General features: G+C 34.8%; 1 protein-coding gene across 40 annotated transcripts in view; it reads right to left on the bottom strand.

Annotated features, from left to right (window-relative positions):
* The window catches only part of NRXN1 (neurexin 1), a 725,995-nt gene that overhangs the window by 401,412 nt on the left and 303,933 nt on the right, over positions 1-20,650 (bottom strand). For 23 of the 40 annotated variants that reach the window (XM_083831654.1, XM_083831643.1, XM_083831651.1 and 20 more), the window contains 3 exons: positions 15,277-15,660; positions 8,202-8,405; positions 5,887-5,913 (listed from right to left, as the gene is read on the bottom strand). In XM_083831654.1, coding sequence (XP_083687780.1) covers positions 5,887-5,913; positions 8,202-8,405; positions 15,277-15,660 — 615 coding nt within the window. The other 17 variants (XM_083831648.1, XM_083831647.1, XM_083831645.1 and 14 more) reach the window with 8 other exon arrangements.

Raw genomic sequence — 20,650 nt, forward strand, 5'->3', positions numbered from 1 at the left:
TTTTTCACCTTGTAATTAGTGAGATTCCTTATTGTCATAATTTTCAAATTTACTTCCATAACCATTTTTTTTTTTTTTTTTTAATGTTTCTAGCTATTACAGAGCACAACACTGCCTTGAGAAAGCCACAGATACACTAATGCTACATATTTGATTTCTGGGGCTCCTGTTAAATAAATTATATATTTAAAGTACCACAAGCAGAATGTAGGTCTTTAAAGAAAGAGAGAAAGATGGATGAAAAGAGTAAAAAGCAAGGAAAAAAGCATACTGAATCCTCTATTGTCAGACTATATCCATATGACATTTCACAAAAAGACACAAAACAAAACAGATTGCAAATGTTTATTACCTTATGTGAATGGTCAAAGAGCACAGTATCCCCTCAGCTTATATCTCGTAGTGTGTAAATACTTCATGATGCTCAGTTGGTCTTCCTCAAGTTCAAAACTCCCTAAATGGGCCTCACTATTTCCTAGTTAGAACCTACAGCTTTTTTTTCATGAGACACATTCAGGAGAGAAGGAAAGGAGTTATGATGTGCTCAAGTGAACATGCAGACATTTACCCAGAAACCCTACCAACATTTCTGTTCAGATGCCTGAAATTGCTTTTCCTTAACTGATACAGATTAAGCATTCAACATCTCAAGAAGTGATGCCTTTGCCTTTCTGTTAACATATGTTTTTTGTTCTGTTTTTTTGTTTGTTTGTTTTGTGTTGTTGGTTTTTTTTTGTCTTTTTTTGGTTCTTGCTTAGATGTGGGCCAGATATATTCACTTTGGAACAGCACAGGTTTGCATTGCTGAAATAAAAGCAAACGCTCTCTACCAGTGGTTGCTTTTCTGCTGTCTCCACACCATTCCTGCCTCCTGCCACTGCTACTGTATATTATAGCAGGTGTCCATAGATGATAATGTGATAAAACCACTCAGAAAATTTCAGTAAATTAAAATTAACAATTTTCTTCATGGGTCACTTCTAGTCAAATTCACCATATGGATGCTTGAATATTTGTGCTGTCAGCAAAGGAATAGGCAATGCAAGGACAGGACCAGCAGACAGCAGGGCTAGAACAACACAACTTTAAAGTAAATGACAAACTTTTTCAAAGATGATGAAATTCTGCAGTACAAAACACAAAGAATGGTATGCAGAGCACTGAAAAACAGTCAGCAATGGCCCTGTCAGTTCCCATTACCTTCTGATCTAAGTCATTCCTACCACTCAAGGAACAGAGATGACTTTTTCAGAAATATTTTTAAGTGTTAGCATCTATCAGTATCTGTGAAAAGCCTACTGCATTTTTATGACTTTTCATGTATTTGGTTGAGATTCTTATACATGTCAACACTGTTCCCAAAACATGTTATTTTCAACTATCTGTGCAGAACTCCCAAGCCTATGTGTGCTAAGGACAATTCTAAAAATAACTGCTACATACTTTTTATACATTTAAAGAAAGTCAACCTTAAAACAAAATCCACATATAGCAAGTAACACGAACGAAAGTACAACTGTTCCTGCCTAACATGAGGGCAAGATGAAAGGCTTATTCATCAGGTCAGGTCATAGACCTTGCCGTAGGTACTCCCAAGGAGCAGAAGCAGGTTACAAGTGAGGGGAAACAGAAACTACTTTTCATCAAAGAAAGGTGGGCAAACAGATTATAGGAAGAGGGGAATTGCTTTGTTATCACAACTCCAGTAAGCAATCAGTATGATGGAGTTAATGGCATAACTTGTGCAGCATCTTCACCCTGTATTTTACAGAGAATTGAGGAATCAGAAGGATCTTTCTTAATTGGCTTCTGTGACTGCACAGAATAAATTACAGGCTATCCGATAATGTTTTAGTCCCCTTGTATATGTTCAAACCTATTTTTTTTTCCCGTCTAGCTGTTTTCAGCCTTAATTCACAAGCCAGTGCCAGAAATATAGATACTGGATGGTGTTAGTACAGATTCAGGACTAAGTACCAAGGACTCCAGTGGGACAGCCTTTGAGTATAGATGTAGACTTCCTGTTTCATATGTCTTTTAACCTGTTTTGCTTAGATTCAGATGACAGTCTCTATGAAAATATAGCATACCTATATTTGTTCATTAGGCATTCAAAATCTGTTATGTATGTCATGTGAATTTCACAGGATGAAAATCTGTCTCTAAAACATACTAGGAAAAAAAATATCCATTCTATTCAACTGGATTTACTGGTCTTTTAATTGCAGACTGTAAGGCATAAATTATAATGGAAACAATGCTACCCTGATATTTAGAATCCATGTGAAATTGAGTATCATTTAGGAAGGATCAAGATCTACAAGCCATATTCAAACAAAATACTTCAGTGGTATTTTGGGTATATAAAGGAATACAGGATGGACTTGATCTTAAAATGGTGTATGCAAAAAGGAGAAACGTGAGCATTGTATTAGGTGTAATAAAGTTCACTTAAGATTTAAATATCTAAATAAATAGCAATCTATGCAATGTCTCTCACACAAACTTGCACAGACATTACTTCCCTCTTCAAGGGAGAAATATAATTTTTTATGCATTTCTCTGCAGGAAATTTTTAAGAATTAGCTCATCAGTTTTGTATACAATGTCTAAGAGCTGTAGAGCAATCAACGTAGAGTTGTTTGTACAGAACATCAAGTGTCAAGCAATCCTGCACATGAAGGATTTCTGTTATTTTAACCATCATCACTCACCTTAGTCATGTTTTTAAATGAATGTCTGTGAAAACTACGACTGAAACAATAGTAGCCATTTTTGTTTGGAATGTAAGTTTTCCCCTTTCTTCTGATGTTGGTCTTAACATTGACCTAAATGTACCTGCAGTTTAAAAGGACCATTTATTTCACTTGTTTGATGGACAATTTTATTTTGTAAACTTTCAGTCTGAAGAACATACTGTAGTGATTTAAAGGTGAACAAAACCAACATTTCTGGAATGGCATTTTCTGATTGACATGGGAAGGAATTTCTAGTGGTATATGGTTTTATAAAGATACCAATCTTTTAAGCTAGCACAAAATAAAAATAGCTTGACTTTAGCATGTTACCCAGTTCTTCAAAAATGGCATGATGCGAACAGTCTCCATAATATTTTTAATGAGACGCAAGCTCAGTAATAACCTATTATTAACATTTTGAAAATTTTAAAAAATATATATTTATTTCATATAAGGAAGACCACAAAATGCCACCTCTTCTACAACACAGGACATTAGCTAGAGGTGAAGTCATGCTATGACAAAGTGTAGTACAAATTGCTACAAAACTCTGAGCTCTGACTAGCCAGTTATGCTGGTCATTTGATTGCGTTGAGCAGAAGCCAACTTTCTTGCTGCTCTCAACGGAGAATGGGAAAAGGAAGTGTAACATTTTATTCACTAGTTTTTCAATTCACTGGAGGAAACTAGGTGCTTACATTCATTTTTTTCCTTTTCTTCTCTCAAAAAAACCACCATTTTTGTTTACGTTTGGTTTTACATTTTTTTTAAAGTTCTTTCTCCAAATTCAAAACAGAAACTTTCATCCTGATCTTAAACATATTATTGCTACTATAGTTAAAATAAATGGCATTTCAGTCCCACTGTTGAAATTATATTAAGATTCTTGATTTCTAAGCAACAGAAATGGAAAAATCTGAAAATAGCTTCCTAAACATGAAAAACAGATTTACTTCTAGCAACATAAAATTAGGATTGGTATACATCCAGTTCTCCATAGATTGAAAGCCACAAAAGGGCAGCCATTGAACTATTATAGATTTTAGCAAATTAAGACTCAAGTTGTGTATGCTGTTGCTTTGAGACAAATTGTGTGTGTTCCACTAAAATCCATTATGTTGTTTAATAAGAAAACATATTCTAAAGAATGCTTAGAGCAATAATTCTTCATCATCTAAAAATTAAAACACAGAAATCACTTATGAAATGTTATCTGGTTGTTGAAAAACTGCAGCGAGTACTGGTAAGAAAGTATTGTAGTACTTACCAAAATAGGTAACAAAAGCTCACAGAAATCTGTCCAGTACACAAGCAACAAAGGGAGATGGAACTAATCATGAAAGTTCATTTATAATAGCAAAAAGGTTACGAACAAACTGTAAGTAAAAATAACTTTGAGCATTTGCTACGAAGAATATTTTGTACAGAAGTTATGCTACTTTTGTATGAGACCAAGAAAAATTCACAACTGCTAGCTCAGTTCAGTAAACATATTCCTGCTGTTTACAGTCCTCTAATTGGAGGCTTATTACTTACTCTGTATTTGCAGGTTCTCTTTTGATGCAAAACTTACTTGACAGTGGATCCTGGAAATCATTTTAATTTATTTTTATGACACTTCATTTTGTTTGAAAGAGATTTAAAAATATATTTATTGTGTTGTGGGTCCATCAACATTTTTTTTCACCTTATTCTTTTTCAGAGGAATTTTATTAAGGAAGTTAAGAAAAAAAAGAATGACTGCTTTTGCTAGGAAAAAAAGAGAATTTAGCAGCAGCAGATCAACTAATTATACTTCTAAAAAAGCTGCTTGCCTTATACTTGGATTTTTATTTTTTATTTTTTCTATTTGGGACTTGATCCAGAGAAAAAGTGTCCTACAACAGACATCAACAAAATTATTTTTTTTTTCAATGGACAGTAGGGAAACTAATCACTTTTAAAACTGAACGATTTAATTTATTAATTTATTTAATTTTAAATGAGGAGGCTATATTTATGCCTTGGTACCTGAAAGCATTTCCTGTACTGTATTGCAAAATCTGTCTGGATTTAAGCATGGTTCCGACTAAAAACTTGCCCCAAGAAAACTTTGTTTTTAAAGACAATTTAATACAATCCCTATTTTTCTTTGTGGACTATAAAACTATTATGGGAGGTTATTTTGGTGACTTTTGGGAAGCTATTTACACTACAAATTCTAACTACTATTGTTGCTTAGCTTTGCTTTTATTTGCATAAAGCCAGTCCATGGCTTGCAAAACCTGTTGGAAAGGGAAAGAAAAAAAAAAAAAACCCAAAACTCATATCTACCATACTTACTATCAGTACTTTTGTTGACACCATTCAGGAGTTCCATAGACTCAAAATAAAATCACAGTCCTTTTTCTCCTTTCAGAATATAGCCTCTTAATCCAAATAATATCAGAGAAGTTAAAATTTAGTCCATTCATCTGGCAAATGTTTCCCTCTGTTTCATAAACATGCATATCACAGAGAAAAAATGTTCAATTTAAGGTTTTTACATGATTAGAGTGTAAAAAATCATCATAGAAATACAGTTATTCTCAGAGTTAATTATGTCCTTACAGTAATATATTGTGTTCCCATAAAACAATGGCTTAGCAAAACCAATTGTTATAAGCAGCCAGTTAATACATTTAATTGTCTAGGAAGATTATAAAATAGAAATTCTCGTACTATGTTCTGACAGCCTCACCACAGGTTGGAGGTAAAATGTCAAGAAAGCTTGATAGAAAAGGGAAGACGAGGGGGAAAAGATGTGACAGCTTATCAGAAATGTTGGTTTAAAAATTTGATAGCTACTGTCAATAAAATAGCCTGGTTAGCGGAATGCAGTACTGCAGGTAGTTACTGCGCTATTTCCTCTGCATATATTTACAGCCTGTAGAATCATTCCTTTTTTAACATTCCAGTTAAAAGTTATATCATATAGGAAGGAAAAACAAAAACAAACAAAAAAAAAAACCACCAATGTATATGATGACTTTTTACACACCGATAAGTAATCATCACATGTCATTAATAAATTATCAAGCACTTGCAAGCTGTCCACAATCTTTTTCATCTAGTTTGCATATTTTATAATGGTGGAATAACATTTTAAAAAGTTTGAATAGGCACTTACTGGAATTACAGTTAATCCTGATACAGTCTAGATGGGGAAGAATAGATGAAAAATGAAAATTTATCCTTCAAGGTAATAGCTGCAGACATCCAATAAAATCACAGTCCACCCTTCCGGGGACAGACACATGCAAATATGGCCACTCCATATCATCGGTCTTTACATACTGTTATAACCCAGATATACTGCGATAAATCTTTATAAATAGAAACGACAAATAGGGTAAAAATGGCCAATTTCAAACAAAGCTACATGGTGACAAATCTAAGCGAAAAAATCAGATTAAATGTCAAAGATGCTTAATTGAGGCAGGCTGCAACCTTTTCCCCATCTGTGAAAGAACAGTTAATTTATCTTAGCGCAATTAGAAAGTGCTCCGTCACAATGGGTTATAGAGCAAGCCAGGCCACAGTCAGACACCTTGGACAACTCTTGTATAGTATACCTCAAAGGCTGATCTTTAACAACTAAATAGTAAACTACAAATTTAATTTTCTAGGCCTATAAATAGGGTTTGACACTTGTTTATTTTTTATTTTTTAAAGCATAGAAGTAATAAAAAACAGTGACTATATTTAAAGCTACATTAATACACAGAAAATAATCACATATTGTGACAATTAGAGAACACTGTCTGTTTTCAAATTATTTACTTGCCTGACTTAAAAAAAAAAAAAAAGAGAGAGAGAGAGAAAGAAAAGAAATGGGTTGGGGGAGATAAGAAGAAACAATATTGCTAAAGCATGGATTTCTTGAACTATGTAAGTAGGCAAAACCTGACAGACATAGCGTATTTTGTAGAGAAAGAAAATGACCTGATCTGTACTGTGCTGGGTTATCTGCCTTTATCACTGAAATAAAATAAAATAATAATTAAAAAATAAATAAATCTCTGCCATGCTATTTGGTTTGTGCAGCTACTTCTGGTATGTACCTTTGAGGAACAGATATACCATTAAACCTAGATTTTGTTTCCATATAGCTGAGTTTGTCATGTGTCGTCAACCGCATCAGAAAAGTGGTTACAAACAGCAAAGGACCAGCAGCGGCATAGCCCCTTTTACAGAAAACGAACCTGCGGGAGGCACCGCGCTGCCGCCCGGCGCCGCAGCGCCCGGCCGCTTGCAGGATCCCCAGCTCGACACTAGAGGGTAGTGCAAGAAAGACGGAGACGGGGAAACCCTTCGCTTCTCCGCTCTGCAGAAGTCTAAACACCACGACAGTGTTCAGTTTTTTTTGTTTTGTTTCGTTTTTTCATAAAGTGGACGGATAGGTGTTTTGTTTTGTTTTGTTTGTTTTTTTCATTGTTTCTGGGAATCATTTTATCTGCTATGATTTAATAATATGTTTATCTATATACTTAATTCCCTTAAAAAAAAAAATCACTCCAGAGTGTGAATGACTTCATTGAACGTGCATTTTCCTAAGTGTACTTCTATTCTCCATCAGGTCCTTTCTTAGATTTATACATAAGCATGAGAAAAGGACTTTAAAATTATTATTTTTACTATTATTAGTACTATTTAACTAGAGAAAAGTATAACCTAACATTTTGTCCATCATATTTCAAAATAGGAAATCAATTTTCTTTGCTGTTGTTGTTCTTTCTTTTTTGTTTTCTGTAAAAGGGTTTGTGCCTCCTGTGTTCACATGGCTGTTTGCTGAGGGCCGCAGTCTTTGGGCATTGAAGGGTTGTGTTATTTTTTGCAAAAATACCACCACAGAACTGTTTAAAAAATAGAAGATGAGTTTACTGTAGATTTGACAGCTAAAAAAAGGAGACCACGAAATCCATCAGTGGAAATTATAGTTAATTGCAATATTTTCAGCATTAAAAATAGATATTCTTTAAAATATATGTATGTTGTACATTAGTTGGTAGACCTAAAAATAAACTGAACTATGTACATGTTGTTTCTTCTTGCACATTCAAATTGTGGAATTTCTACTATGGATAAGTTGAGGAGGGACACCAGTCTTCCACAATGAAGAAAAATAATTTCGCCTAAAAGTACCACTGATGAACTAGTCTTCTCTTTTTAGAATACACAATAATACAAAAATATTGTGATGGAATATGTTAAGACTATATAAAGAATACAAAAATGCAAAAAAAAAAAAAAAAGAAAAAAAAAGAAGTATAATAATGGGCATGTATTTGTGTGTGTATGTACATATGCAAATGTTGCATCAACATGTATTTATATAACATTTCAGTTTATTTTTAATGTTAAAACAGGCTGTTTCATAAATGTTTGCAAGCAAAAAGAAAAATGTAAAGAAAATGTTAATTTCTTGGAGGAAGAGTTTGTTACCTAGGTTGACCGTTAGTTTAACTCGTCCTGCATCCAACTCTAATCGGAGGGTATCTGCAGATTCCCTAGAAGTAGTTGCCATTAAAATGCCATAAGCTCGCTGAGACCTGAACCGTAAAGAAACATCTTCTGCCTCGGTATGCATCACAACAGGGAGCTGTATTTTCATAAACATACTTCCATCATAGCTTAAAATTGTTGCCTCTGAAAACATAAAGTAGAAAATCAGTTATTAAAGAAGTATAATGTATTTATTAACATTGCTCAAATACAAGGTGATAAATGTATATCACACAGCATGACACAGAAAAATTACATATTACAATTATTATTACTGTCAAACATTAAAAAAAAAAAAACCACTTGTGTTTCTTTTAAAAGCACCAAAATATTCTACAATTACTCTGTTAATGCTTTTTATGCATCTTCAAACAGATGGGTAAAATCACCTGTAAATAAATGATTGCCAGACTGGGCCTGTACTATGCAAAATATATCAAAGCCTGTAAAAGGTATTCAGGTAAACATTACGATTTCTTAGAAGGTCATATCTGACTGTCATCTACCTAGATAAGTGCTTTAGGATACTTTATGTATAATCTATTGAGATTGCTACTACCACAGTTAAGATTATCATCCAGTTAGCAAAAAGAAGCCTTAAGTCATTAGGGTGAAAAAGGTGACTACCACAAGTAGTTTGCGTAAAGCACAGATTGCTTCACAACCATGATGACTCAAGTATGAGAGAATCAAAAATGTGTGTACAGACATGACAACAGCCTCAAGCTTAGGATCAAGACTGGACTTGGCATATTGAGGGTAGGATATGAAAACCCCTGAGACAAGCATGTAACTGTCAGCTTCAGACTGCAGAAAATGTTCCCAGCAATAGTCTCTGGCACAGAGCAGTGGTGGGCCATTAGAGCCCAGAGCAACCAGCCGCAAGTCGTCTTCTCCCAGACTCAGTGCTGGTAACAAGGAAGGAAGCAGAAGGACCACACTGGTGGAAAGGAAGAAATGAAGCAGAAGGGTTACAGCAGGACACAGCAGTTCAGAGAAAGTGAAGGCCGTTATTTGTTTCTTAAAGTAAAGTGTAGAGTCATGAAGACTACACCAGACCTCCAGCCTTTGTTAGGAAAAGATGCAATCCTGAGGCAACATAAACCCACTGGAAAAAAAAAAAAAATCTACTCGCCCAATACTAGCACAAATGAGCAACAAGGAAAAAGAGCAGGCAGGCAGCAGATCTAAGGAAGGCACAGGAAATGTGAAATAGCACTTACTTCCTAGGAAGGAAGGAAGGGAGGGAGGATTTTTATTGATTTACTTATTTGTTATTTTGATTGATTGGGGATTGCTGAGGGAGGAGATGGATTACAGTTAATTCCTATATCTCAATCTTTAGTCTGGCACAAAAACCTCTCAAGACCTTAACCAGGGTAAATGCGATTTAGGTAATTAAAGAAGTTCAAGCATAAAAATTTAAGTCACGTGGTAACATGAGAGAAAGCAAAAAGTCTTTTTATATTTTCTATTAAAAAAGACATTAGTACAACGTGTATTTCATAAACTAAGTAAAATCAGATTAAATGTTACAAGTTGAACCACATTCAACAACACTAGAGGTCTTTGCTGATAAATTATCATCTGATAATATAAAAGGTGTTAGAATCAGCACTGGTACTATTTGCTGGCTTTTTCTATAACTATTCAGTCTTTTAGAAAATGACAGAAAAAGGAGAGAAGGAACTGTCTTAATTTAATCAGAGATGACCTGTGAGTGTTTAACATCATGGTGAACAGACCTGATGTGATTAGATACTCAATCCTCCTAAACCTTACTGTGCCAGCTATTTTGGAAACAGATGTTCCAAGAACAAACCAAGGAGACTGAAGAGAAGATCAAATGACTTAAAAGCTTTGGGGCAACCAGGAAACCCCTTCATGTCAACTAGCTGCTTTCAGAATGGGGAGCTCTGAGTATATTCTCTCTTATATATCTTATATCTTAGAATATATAAACTCTTATATATTCTAAGATATAAAGGTATCACAGAAAAAAAATAAATTAAAAAAAAAATAGCAGGAAGCAGGGATTCAATCAAGATTTAGCACTGCCCTGAGAACCATAACTGAAGATCAGTGATACTACATATCCCTAAAATAGAAAAAATAATAATGTTTAGTTCACTCACTTGAAATGGATCTTCTGGTAAATACATTACTAGGAAAACCTATTTTTAAATCATTATTAAATTATTATTATATTGTTAAATCATTATTAAATGATTGCTATGTTATACATACAAGTTGATGGTCTTTTGACAACAGTGTGCTTCCCTTTAAGGACAGCAAGCTGTGATTTGCCATCTATGCAACTTAGCATCATTTCCACTTCACTCAACATTGTTCTCAGGTCTGCAAATTTCCACATTCTGTTGGTCTTGGCTGGATAGAAGACATCTAGTAGTACATGTAAGAGACCTTTGAGCGTACACTAAGTTCTCTCTCCCCTCATAGATGTCTTGTAATGTTCATGGATATGCCTACACTACTATAATCCTTCAGAGAGAGAGGTTTGGATTTGGACAGTAACAAAAAATAGTTTCCAAGGTAAAACAAAATGTGCTTGTTTTGACTTTCTTATAACTAGAGATTTTGTTTCAGTTGTTTAACACAATTGTTTCCACCCTGCAATTGTTTCAGCTGCCTAGAATGGCCTATTAATTTGCAAGGCCTATTCAGTAAGATGGCAACTTGAGCATTGGAGAGGCAGCAAGGGTTATACCAGTCATGCGAAACTCAAAGAAACAGTTTGGCTATAAGCTTGTATTCATTTTTGCCTAACTTGCTTTGGACCAGCTGATTCTTATTGGCTTGTGTGCCTCATCTTTCATTGAGATCTACACTGCTACTCACTGAGATCTACTCTACTACTTTACTCATGTAAAAGTTGACAGTGTCTTTTTTCTTCTTGTTCATCTAATTATTAGATTACATGCTAATTCTTGCTCAGAACGTGCTATTTGTTGATAGAGTTAGAGTCTCCATGGCAAGAACAGTAGCTTTACTATCAATTCAGTGGGGAAACATGGCAATGAAAAGAGAAATATCAGAAAAAAACTTATCACACTTTATCAACCATTTTTGGGGGGCAGGAAATAAGTGCACGCAGTAGAGTTATTCACAAGAAATGAACAGTAAGATATCATGCATAGACTGATAAAAAAAGATCTTATACATTCCTTCTTCAATATATTTGTAAAGCTGACATTGGAAACTCTTGCTACTTCCATGATAAACAAACAAACAAACAAAAACCAACCAACCAAAAAAAAAAAACCACAGAAGGATTCTCTTCTCCTTTTTTTTTTTTTTTTTTTTTTTCCCCTTCAGATTGTTTCTGATTAAAATCTCCAGGGCTATTCTTTCTATTCTAATCTATTCTTTCCTATACAGATATTACCTAAATCAGCAACATGTCAGTCACCACAAACACATCAGCTAATACTAGTATGAGAAGAGATTCAGGATCCTCATTTTTCTTACATTTTACAATCAGGTTTGTGTTGGTTTTTAACATGATGCATAAATGCTTACTGCAACTTTATAAATAAATAAATAAAACCGGATCTTGTTTCCTCTGAACCCCTTGTGGTGCTTCCAAAGTCAAGTCAAAATTATTTTTTTTCCTGCTTTTTCAGTTTCAAAGTGTTTGTAAATGCGAGGACTGTTTTACAGCCCACAGAGCCATTTTTAAAGCATGAAATCATCCTTGGTGTGTGCTGCCTATTGAATCACATACAAGCTTTGCCTCAAAATGATAAATGATACAGCCCAGAGCCATGTCAGGAAATATGTGAACAATCCAAAGCATCAGTAATTAACTATTCAGATTTGTTCTCTTTTAGTTACAGCAACAATATCCTGCCTTGAAAAAAAAATCACTGGTATATATATATATATATATATAAAATTACAATCCTATAAACTGTGTGGGTTTATTCAGGTATATCAATGCCTACTGACAAACTTTTTTGTGTTTGCTGTTTTTATTTTATTTTATTGTTTTCTTTCTTTTATGCACTTTCATATACAACACTCAGCTAACTGTTGCTTGTATGTTTTCTATCATGGCTACTTTAATCCATCTGGGCCCTTTGCTTCAGCCTTGATAAAACATGAGGAACCTTTCCATCGACCTGATGGGAATAATACCTGATATGCAATTAATTACGGGATAATCTATAAACAGAAGGCAAAGTGATTCATCCCAATTTCTACAGCAGTATTATTTCAGGACTGAGGTCCTAAGCTACACAGTAAAGGAACTAGAACTTAAACACTCAAGACTAATTATTTTATGCAAAACAGGGATATAATTACCATAATCATATTTTGAAGATAGCACACAATTCTTCATGAAAATCTGTCATCATATCATCTGTGGGTTTCCTTTGTGTTTTTTTTTTGTTGTTGTTTATTTACTTATTATTTATTTAAAGCATCCAGAGATAATGTAAAGGAGTGAAAACTGTATTTAATGTATATGTGTATATGCAGATGCTTTGCATGCACAATGCGTACATGTACACAGACACACTAATTTAAATATATTTTCTCCTCAGAAATGCCACTTTGACAAATCTTTGCAGACCTACTTTTTCCTTACCACTGTTTGATGAATTTACTCTTGTACATTGTTCCTAGCTATCAAGTCAAAAAGCATACAGCTGCAAAAGGCAGTCACATATTGTGGTCACAATGGAAGTAAGATAGGAAACCAAATTATATTGCTGTGACAGCTGTCTGTCCATCTGCTATAGTTTTAATAATCTACTAAAGCCAATCTACAGATTATACTGATGTTTAAGCTTACAAAGAAGCATAATATCAAGAATAACTTGCAACAAAATAAAAAGTAATTAGATATGAAAAATATTAATTTTAAGTATCCAGAAATTAAAATTGAACTGAGTTGTGCACCATGGTTTTTGTGCACCAGACTTATTTCGGATGTTGCATTATACAAGATACGTCCACATATGGATGTTAGTACTCCTATTTGGGGGGAAATAATATAAAAAAAATAAATTGTAGTAAATGGTAGCTACACACTTAAGTTCAATGCAGTCATCTTAATCATTTAGCCTTAAATATCCCAGTTGCTTAATCTCTAATATTTTATTCTAACAATTGTCCTATGTGTAGAACTGTATTGTCGAAATGAACATGTTCCTATTTTGCTTAAATTAGTTTGAACAATTATAATTGTGTTACTTACATCACCAAATACAATAGTTTATCAGTTACTGCACATGAGTAAAAGTTATAATATCTTTGGTAGGATGTCAACACATTGCTTTCAGAATCCCAAAAGCTATAGTTGTGTTAATGCATGACTATTTGGGATATGAATCTTTCTGTAAGGAGACCTCCTTTTGTGTGGTTTCCTTTGGAAAACCAAGAAGAGTAGGAAACAGCAACATACTGTCCGAAGTGCCACACAAACGGTAAAGAAACCAATTACACCTTTCTAGTATCACCATTGCCACCAGGAGAATGTGTTGGGAAATCAAGCTCTATATTGGAAGATGGCTGAAAAGTACGGAAAGCATGGCTGAAGTATGGAAAATAAAAGAGACTAAAAGGTTTTTTACATAAAATATTACCACCTGTCAAGTATACTTATGGAAAATTGCTATGAATAAGACTGCTTTTAAGTTCTTTGCAGATCTGCATTTTTTTTTTTTTTGTACATGCATCCTAGATCTCGAGCTAAAAAGTCCTATTTTCACTTCTGCCATATGTAATAGCAGAATTTTACCACAGGGTGGTACACCAGACATGGTTAACTGAAGGCTTTTGTAATCCAACCGACAGCTCAGTTATGCCCTCTGCGAGCTTCGCTCCAGCAGTAACACAACAATCTGGAGATATCAAAATCACGCGCCAAGAGCTTATATATTCGAAAAATAAGGAAAAGAGAAAAGACTTAGAATCTACTTGCAGATGCTAATAATATGATGGCATTAATTCTACATAATTGCATATGTCTATTTACATACAACTTCGGGTTTTTATTTTAAAAGAATACATTTTTGGTTTATCTTATTACCCACTAAAATGAACCAAACTAGAGGGGCATAACTTAAGTTGCCATCCAATAACCTTGAAATGTAGATTTCAGCTTGAAGAAAACTATACTCTGTCAACTGCAATATGAGACTTTACAAAATACAACTTCTGGCATTCAAATATTTCCTATTCTAAACAAGAATACAAATAAACACCTACAATGTTAACTAAGGTTTTGTTTGTTTGTTTTTTATTGCTGTCCTACTACTTGTATTAGAATCTTTCATTGGCATACTCTATACGTTAATTATATTACAGATTTTTTTCCTATTTTTTTCTTAACCTCAACTTCTGTCTTCCTTTCCGCTATCCACCTTTTCAATTAAATAAATAGGGTTTGTCAACTTTACATTTACCTTTTCTAGGGCAGAGGGCTACTCAGTGAATTAAGATGAGTAGAAACAGTTTCCTTGGGAACTAGGAACTTCAGAAAAAAATGTTAAGTAAGAAATACAGATTTCTACACAGTTTTTTTTGCTTTGATTCATGGCAGAAATTCTGGCCGTGAATTTAAGTGATACTGTGGAATTCTAAATGAAATTTAATTACTCAGTGGTATTGATGTAAAGTGGCAGAGAATGAGACCTCAGTTTGGAACTGGAATGTGCATTCACTTATGCAATACTAATTGAAATTACTTTCACAAATCTTTTAATAACTCATCAGCGTATGATGACAAAAGGCGAGACATTTTCCTACAGACATTTAGCAGGTACTAGCTCTGTCATAGTCAACTAATATCTATGCATCTTAAAAAGTCATCTAAAGTCTTTCTTCTAGTGTTACTTCTTTCAACCTAGAGCAGCGCTCCATTTCCGTCGTCACCAAATGAAATCAAAGACACTTTTTCTGCATCAGAAGAGTTAATGATAATGTACCATTTTAAACATCGTACAGGATGATTAAAGTAGAAACATGGCCATCTCATGGAACTTACCTCTTTCACAAGATCTGCCAAGGTACCCCGTCCCAGAGCAATCACAAACATATCTGTTCCACCCGTCCCTGCATACACCATTGTTTTTACAGGGGTTGCTAAGGCATGGTTTTGCAGTTTCTCTTGAGCATGAAGGTTTTACTCCAGCTGTACTTTGAATTTCAGCCATCTGTCGAATATCTTTGCTTTGACCATCAATAAATAAATCTCTAATGCAGCCGACGTATCCATAATTGAGAAGTGCTGTCCACACCTCTGTTGGGAAGACGAGGCCTGCTTTATTTTCTGGTAAACCTCCAAGATACAAGTCATCATCCAAGTCAAGGATTTCACTTTCTCCCGGTGCAGTATATGGAGTACGTAATGTGTTCACAGATATGGTCCCTGAGAAGAAATGACAACAAAATTCAAGATTTTCAAGACATTTAAATATTTTGGTACTGTTATTTTAACCATTAATGTGTGTGCCACATTAACTCCAGGCAAATATCTATAAATGAAACATAGGTATTCTATATATCTATACAATAATAGGCACACATCTATGCACATTACTGCATGGTCACATCATAAAAAAGTAAAATTCTCCTTACCAATCTTGTGGGGTCAGGGGGGAATGCATTTCAGAGTTATTTGCAGAAACATCCTGTTTGTGCAACAAAAACTCTTCACTACCTCATAGGTGATTCAAAGCATAAAGGTTGAGGTTTCATTGATAGGTTGCAACCTGGGAGGCAAATCTATGTCTTTGGTTTGAATCCAAAGACACAATATTTTAAAAGACTCTCACCACTTTCAGTGGGCTTTAGGTAAGATTTTTTTTCTCCCCCTTTAAGTGCAGGAGGAAAATACTCTCATCAGCTGCCAGGCAGGCAATCATTAAGAAGATAGTGATGTGCTCCTAGAGGGAAAAATCAATGCATCTGACACTTACCTAAAAATTCATGCATGTTACAAAGAGAGGGAGAGAAGGAAGTATACAGAACCTGAGGAAATCAGAAATATCTTTTCTGTTTAAGTTAAAAAATAAACAAACAAAATTAAGCCTAAAATAAAATTCTGTTTCTACGAAGTGTCTGAACAGAGACACCAGAGATTTCCTTATATATAAGATAATGAAAAAGATAACTGTAAAGATCCTCTTTGCTGTATTGTTAAAGGTAACGAGGTATCCAATTTTTACAACTGGAATAGACAGAAAAACAGATTAGCGCATGGAATCAGAAAACACATTTATGTCAACAACATCTTATTTAGTAAGTAAAGTCAGCTGAAAAAAGAATCTTCATGTAGATCTCCACAGAAGTGCCTTCTTACCAAACTATATGGGTGTAAAAGCAAGCAAAATATAAATCAAAACAATATAGACCACCAGATTAATACAATGTACCAGACACATTATGCAATGCTTATCTACTGGACACACTTTCAAATGTGTATTAATGATAAGGCAGTTAAGAATCACATTTCCCACAATGTATTTATTACATATATGTGCATAAAAATTATATAATTCACCATTTCCACTGTCAATGACAGATTTCAGAAGATAACATTGATTTTCAAAAGCATTTCCACTATGGTTGGAGTGGTGCATGAAAATAATGAATTCAGAATTTTAATAGCATAAATACTAAAATGTGAGTTTTAAGCAAACAGAGACATGTTCAAGAAGATGATTATTCTCTGATAAGGATACATCCTGAAATTCAGGCTTCTCTTCCAGCAATGGAGTCCTTTGAGAGCTTTATATTTTGTTTTTTCTTTTGTTGGTTTGACAGGCTAACTTCAAAAACATGGACAGAGTGAATATCTAAAAAGTTTGGACATTTATTAAAACCTCTTGGGCCAGAAGTCTCATGAGATCTGACTCCCATGCAAGACTTGAGATGTATAGATTTTAGAAGGGCTGGATATTACTGTTGCTACAGTCTCAAAGAGACCAAAAAAGAGTAAACAGGTTTGTACAGCCTTTTTTCATTTTTATAAGCATGTTTAAGTAATGTTTGAGCATGTTGTCAGTTTTCATTTTTTTATGCATTATCAGAAATGTTTACTGTGTCAGTTGAATAATTGCACAGATGGAAAGTGAAATTTCAGTCTTAGTTGTAAAAAATAGGTATGTTGGACCAAGATCATTTTTTTTTTCCTGACCTCCAACTTTTTAAAAATTATATATATATATTTTTTTCTAAATATTTTCCTTGCTTCTCAGATTCTTGAAGCTGAACTTTTCATGCCTGCGGAATAGACCATTTCTCCTCTAAAAATAAATTAAAGATATTGCAAACATAAACCATATTTGTGCTCATAATATTCCTTACTGCTATTGTTGCTTAATCTCACCTCTTGCTGCACAGGTTAATTTAGAACCAAATGCTTTAAACCTATATTTAGACATCACTTGCACCCACATAAATTAACTCAGGCAAACTCGTAATTAACTCAGCTGCAGAACCCCAAAGATGTACAACCTCCAAACCTAAGCTCATGCATTTGCATAGTCCTGTTTTCTAATGGGTAAACACACTAGTGTTTTCAAGCTATCTTGATACTAGAAGACATCTAGGGCTTCATTGCTATTAAAAATAAACTTTATCTTGATGGATTTCAATGAAAAGGAACAGAAAGGCAAATCTTAGCCAGTGTACCTGAGACACTAACATGAAGGTTCAAAATATACGGTGAACAATAAAGGGAACTGTAGATTACCACTATACTCTGGTGACTGTGAATTACAGCTATGTGATAGATAGAAGCAGTAAAATTTTGTTCTGTATCTTATAAAGGATTAGCCCAAACAAAGCTCAAGTGTTATTTTGAATAGATAGCAACAGCTTGTTAAAGAAATGAACCTTTCCTCTCCCCAAGAAATGACACATATATCCTTGGGAGAAAACCTCGTAAATTACAGTGTAATTGTGGCATCTAATGACTATGGGTAGAAAAACATAATAGGCAGCAAATTTTCTGTGCACCTTTTTCATGTTTTGACTGACTGTAGAACTCACATTAACCCAGCTGGGCTATCTCCAATTTACCGCTGGACATATCAATGACACTTCAGCTGACCTACATACCATGTGTGTGACTTACTCAGACAACAGTAAGTTACCTTTATTTCATTCAATCCTGTTTGTTAAGAGCTACACTAAGTCAAACAATACCCACAGTAGACTCAAGGCTTGCATAACTTGCTCTGGCTCGGCTGCTACATAAGAACAGGTCAAGCTTCTACATAGCATATCATGTAGCTCAATGTGCTATCATATAGCAATATATAGTTTTTTGTCTGGAACAAAAACTATGACTGCAATACAAATAGGCTTTTGTCTTGCTAATAGCAAGAAACCCATACTTATGCACCAGGAGATTCATGCTACCACTTACCAAGTATCCTTGTTTCTGGCTGAACTTCTAACAGCATGACTAGGCAGCCATACAACAATCACTGTTGTTGGTGTCCAAATTACCTTTTTGTAGGTAATTCTGAGAGGGAATGCAAATTTTACTCACTAATTGCTTTGTAAATATAGGTGAAAAAATCCAAAAAGCATATTAAGGGTAATGAAAGAAATGAAAGAAAACTTCCAAATACATCAAAAGTTTTTGTTTGTTTGGTTTTGTTTAAACCCAAAATGAAGTGCAAAAATGAAGTTCATAAAAGACGAGCCTATAGAAAATAAGTAATGTATTTAGAAACACTTTTGTATCCATGGTGCATCCAGAATTGTGATGCTGAAGCAGAGTAGCCAAATTTCTTTTTTAGGCCTGTTATCTTTCTTGATAGAATTTTCCTAAATTCTACTGAAACCCATCTCAGGCTGGACCCCACAACAACAGTGCATGATACCACAGAATCCTGGGATAGTAACACACACACAGATTCTCTTCTGCATTTCCATATTACTTTCTCTGAGAATTATACAGAGATTAAAAAGAATTGTTCTGTCAAATCACCATTGTGCTCCAATCCATTTGGATGTTTCTACTTATGAATGTGAAGAGACATCACTTTCCAGAGAAGCAGGAAGAAGGGAAGCTAGTGGAACACGAAAATGTCTTATGAGGCCAGGACAGGAAAAGGTTAATAATTTGGCCTGTAAAGATAATATGATGTCAATCCATCTCTCCCCAGAATTGTTAAGTTGTATAAGAGGGAAAAGACTAGGACATGTCCGGTTTTACAGAATAACCTAAACAACAGAATATGAGGAGGAAGCAACAGATTCAGAAGAGCCTCTCAATTGAAACAGAAGACTATAACCTTGTAACATCTCTGTAGTAAGAACCATAATTTTTGTTATGTATTTGCATAGTACCCAGCATAACAGCAACCAAAACCAGATCAGTTATATTATTTCTTTGAAAAGTGCAACATTGAGGTAATAATGTCTGGTGGGAAACAGTCAGCTTCCTTGTAAATCTTGTTTTTATGCTCAAAGAAAATAGGAGATACTATCTTTTCCAGAAAGGAACAAAGAAAAAAAAAAGGGGGGGGGGCGGGAGAGGAAGGTGGGGAGCTGATAGCATATGAATTGTCAGGCCTAAAAAAAGGGGGGGGGGGGTGGGGGGGTGGAGACTCAGTGAAAGACAAGAACACGTGGAGTGATTTTAGTCTCAAAATTCATGGTCTAACTTCAGACTCTGAAACCAGGTAGTACCTCCAGAAATTGACCATAAAGTTAAGGGCCCTAAAATGAGCAACAGGTGAACTGATTCTGTAGAATTCCACCTAAGAGCAAAATGCAATTCAAACATTCAAAAACATCTTTAAGTACTGGAGGACCAATCTAAGAAAAACTAATGAAATTACTATTTTCAGCAAGAATTGCTGACTTATAAAGGATAACTGATTAGTGGGCAACTCTTCAAAAAGGAAGAGTCAACAACATACATCAGTAACAATGCACATATGAGCAAAATGGTCTATAGGCCAGTCAGCCTCAACTCTGTGCCCAGCAAGATCACAAAGCAGATCCTCCTGGAAACTACGCTAAGACACACGGAAAACAGAGAGGTGATTAGCGACAGCCAATATGGCTTCACTAAGGGCAGACTGTGCCTGACAAATCTGCTGGCCTTCTACGATGGGGTTAAAAGTATAATCTACATGGACTTGTGCAAAACATTTGACGCTGTCCTGCATAATATCCTTCTCTCTAAACTGGAGATACACAGAGCTGATGGATGGACCACTCGCTGGATAAGGAATTGGCTGAATGGTCACACTCAAAGAGTTGTGTTCAACAACTCTGAGTCCAAGTGAAGATCAGTGACAAGTGATGTGGTGATTTTACTCAGCTGGGCAGCTGAGCTCCACCACAACCACTCTCTCACTCCCCTCCTCAAAGTAAAAGGGGGAGAAAATATG

This window comes from Anser anser (genome assembly GCF_964211835.1).
Source record: "Anser anser genome assembly, chromosome: 3".
In the NCBI taxonomy this organism is placed as follows: Eukaryota; Metazoa; Chordata; class Aves; order Anseriformes; family Anatidae; genus Anser; species Anser anser.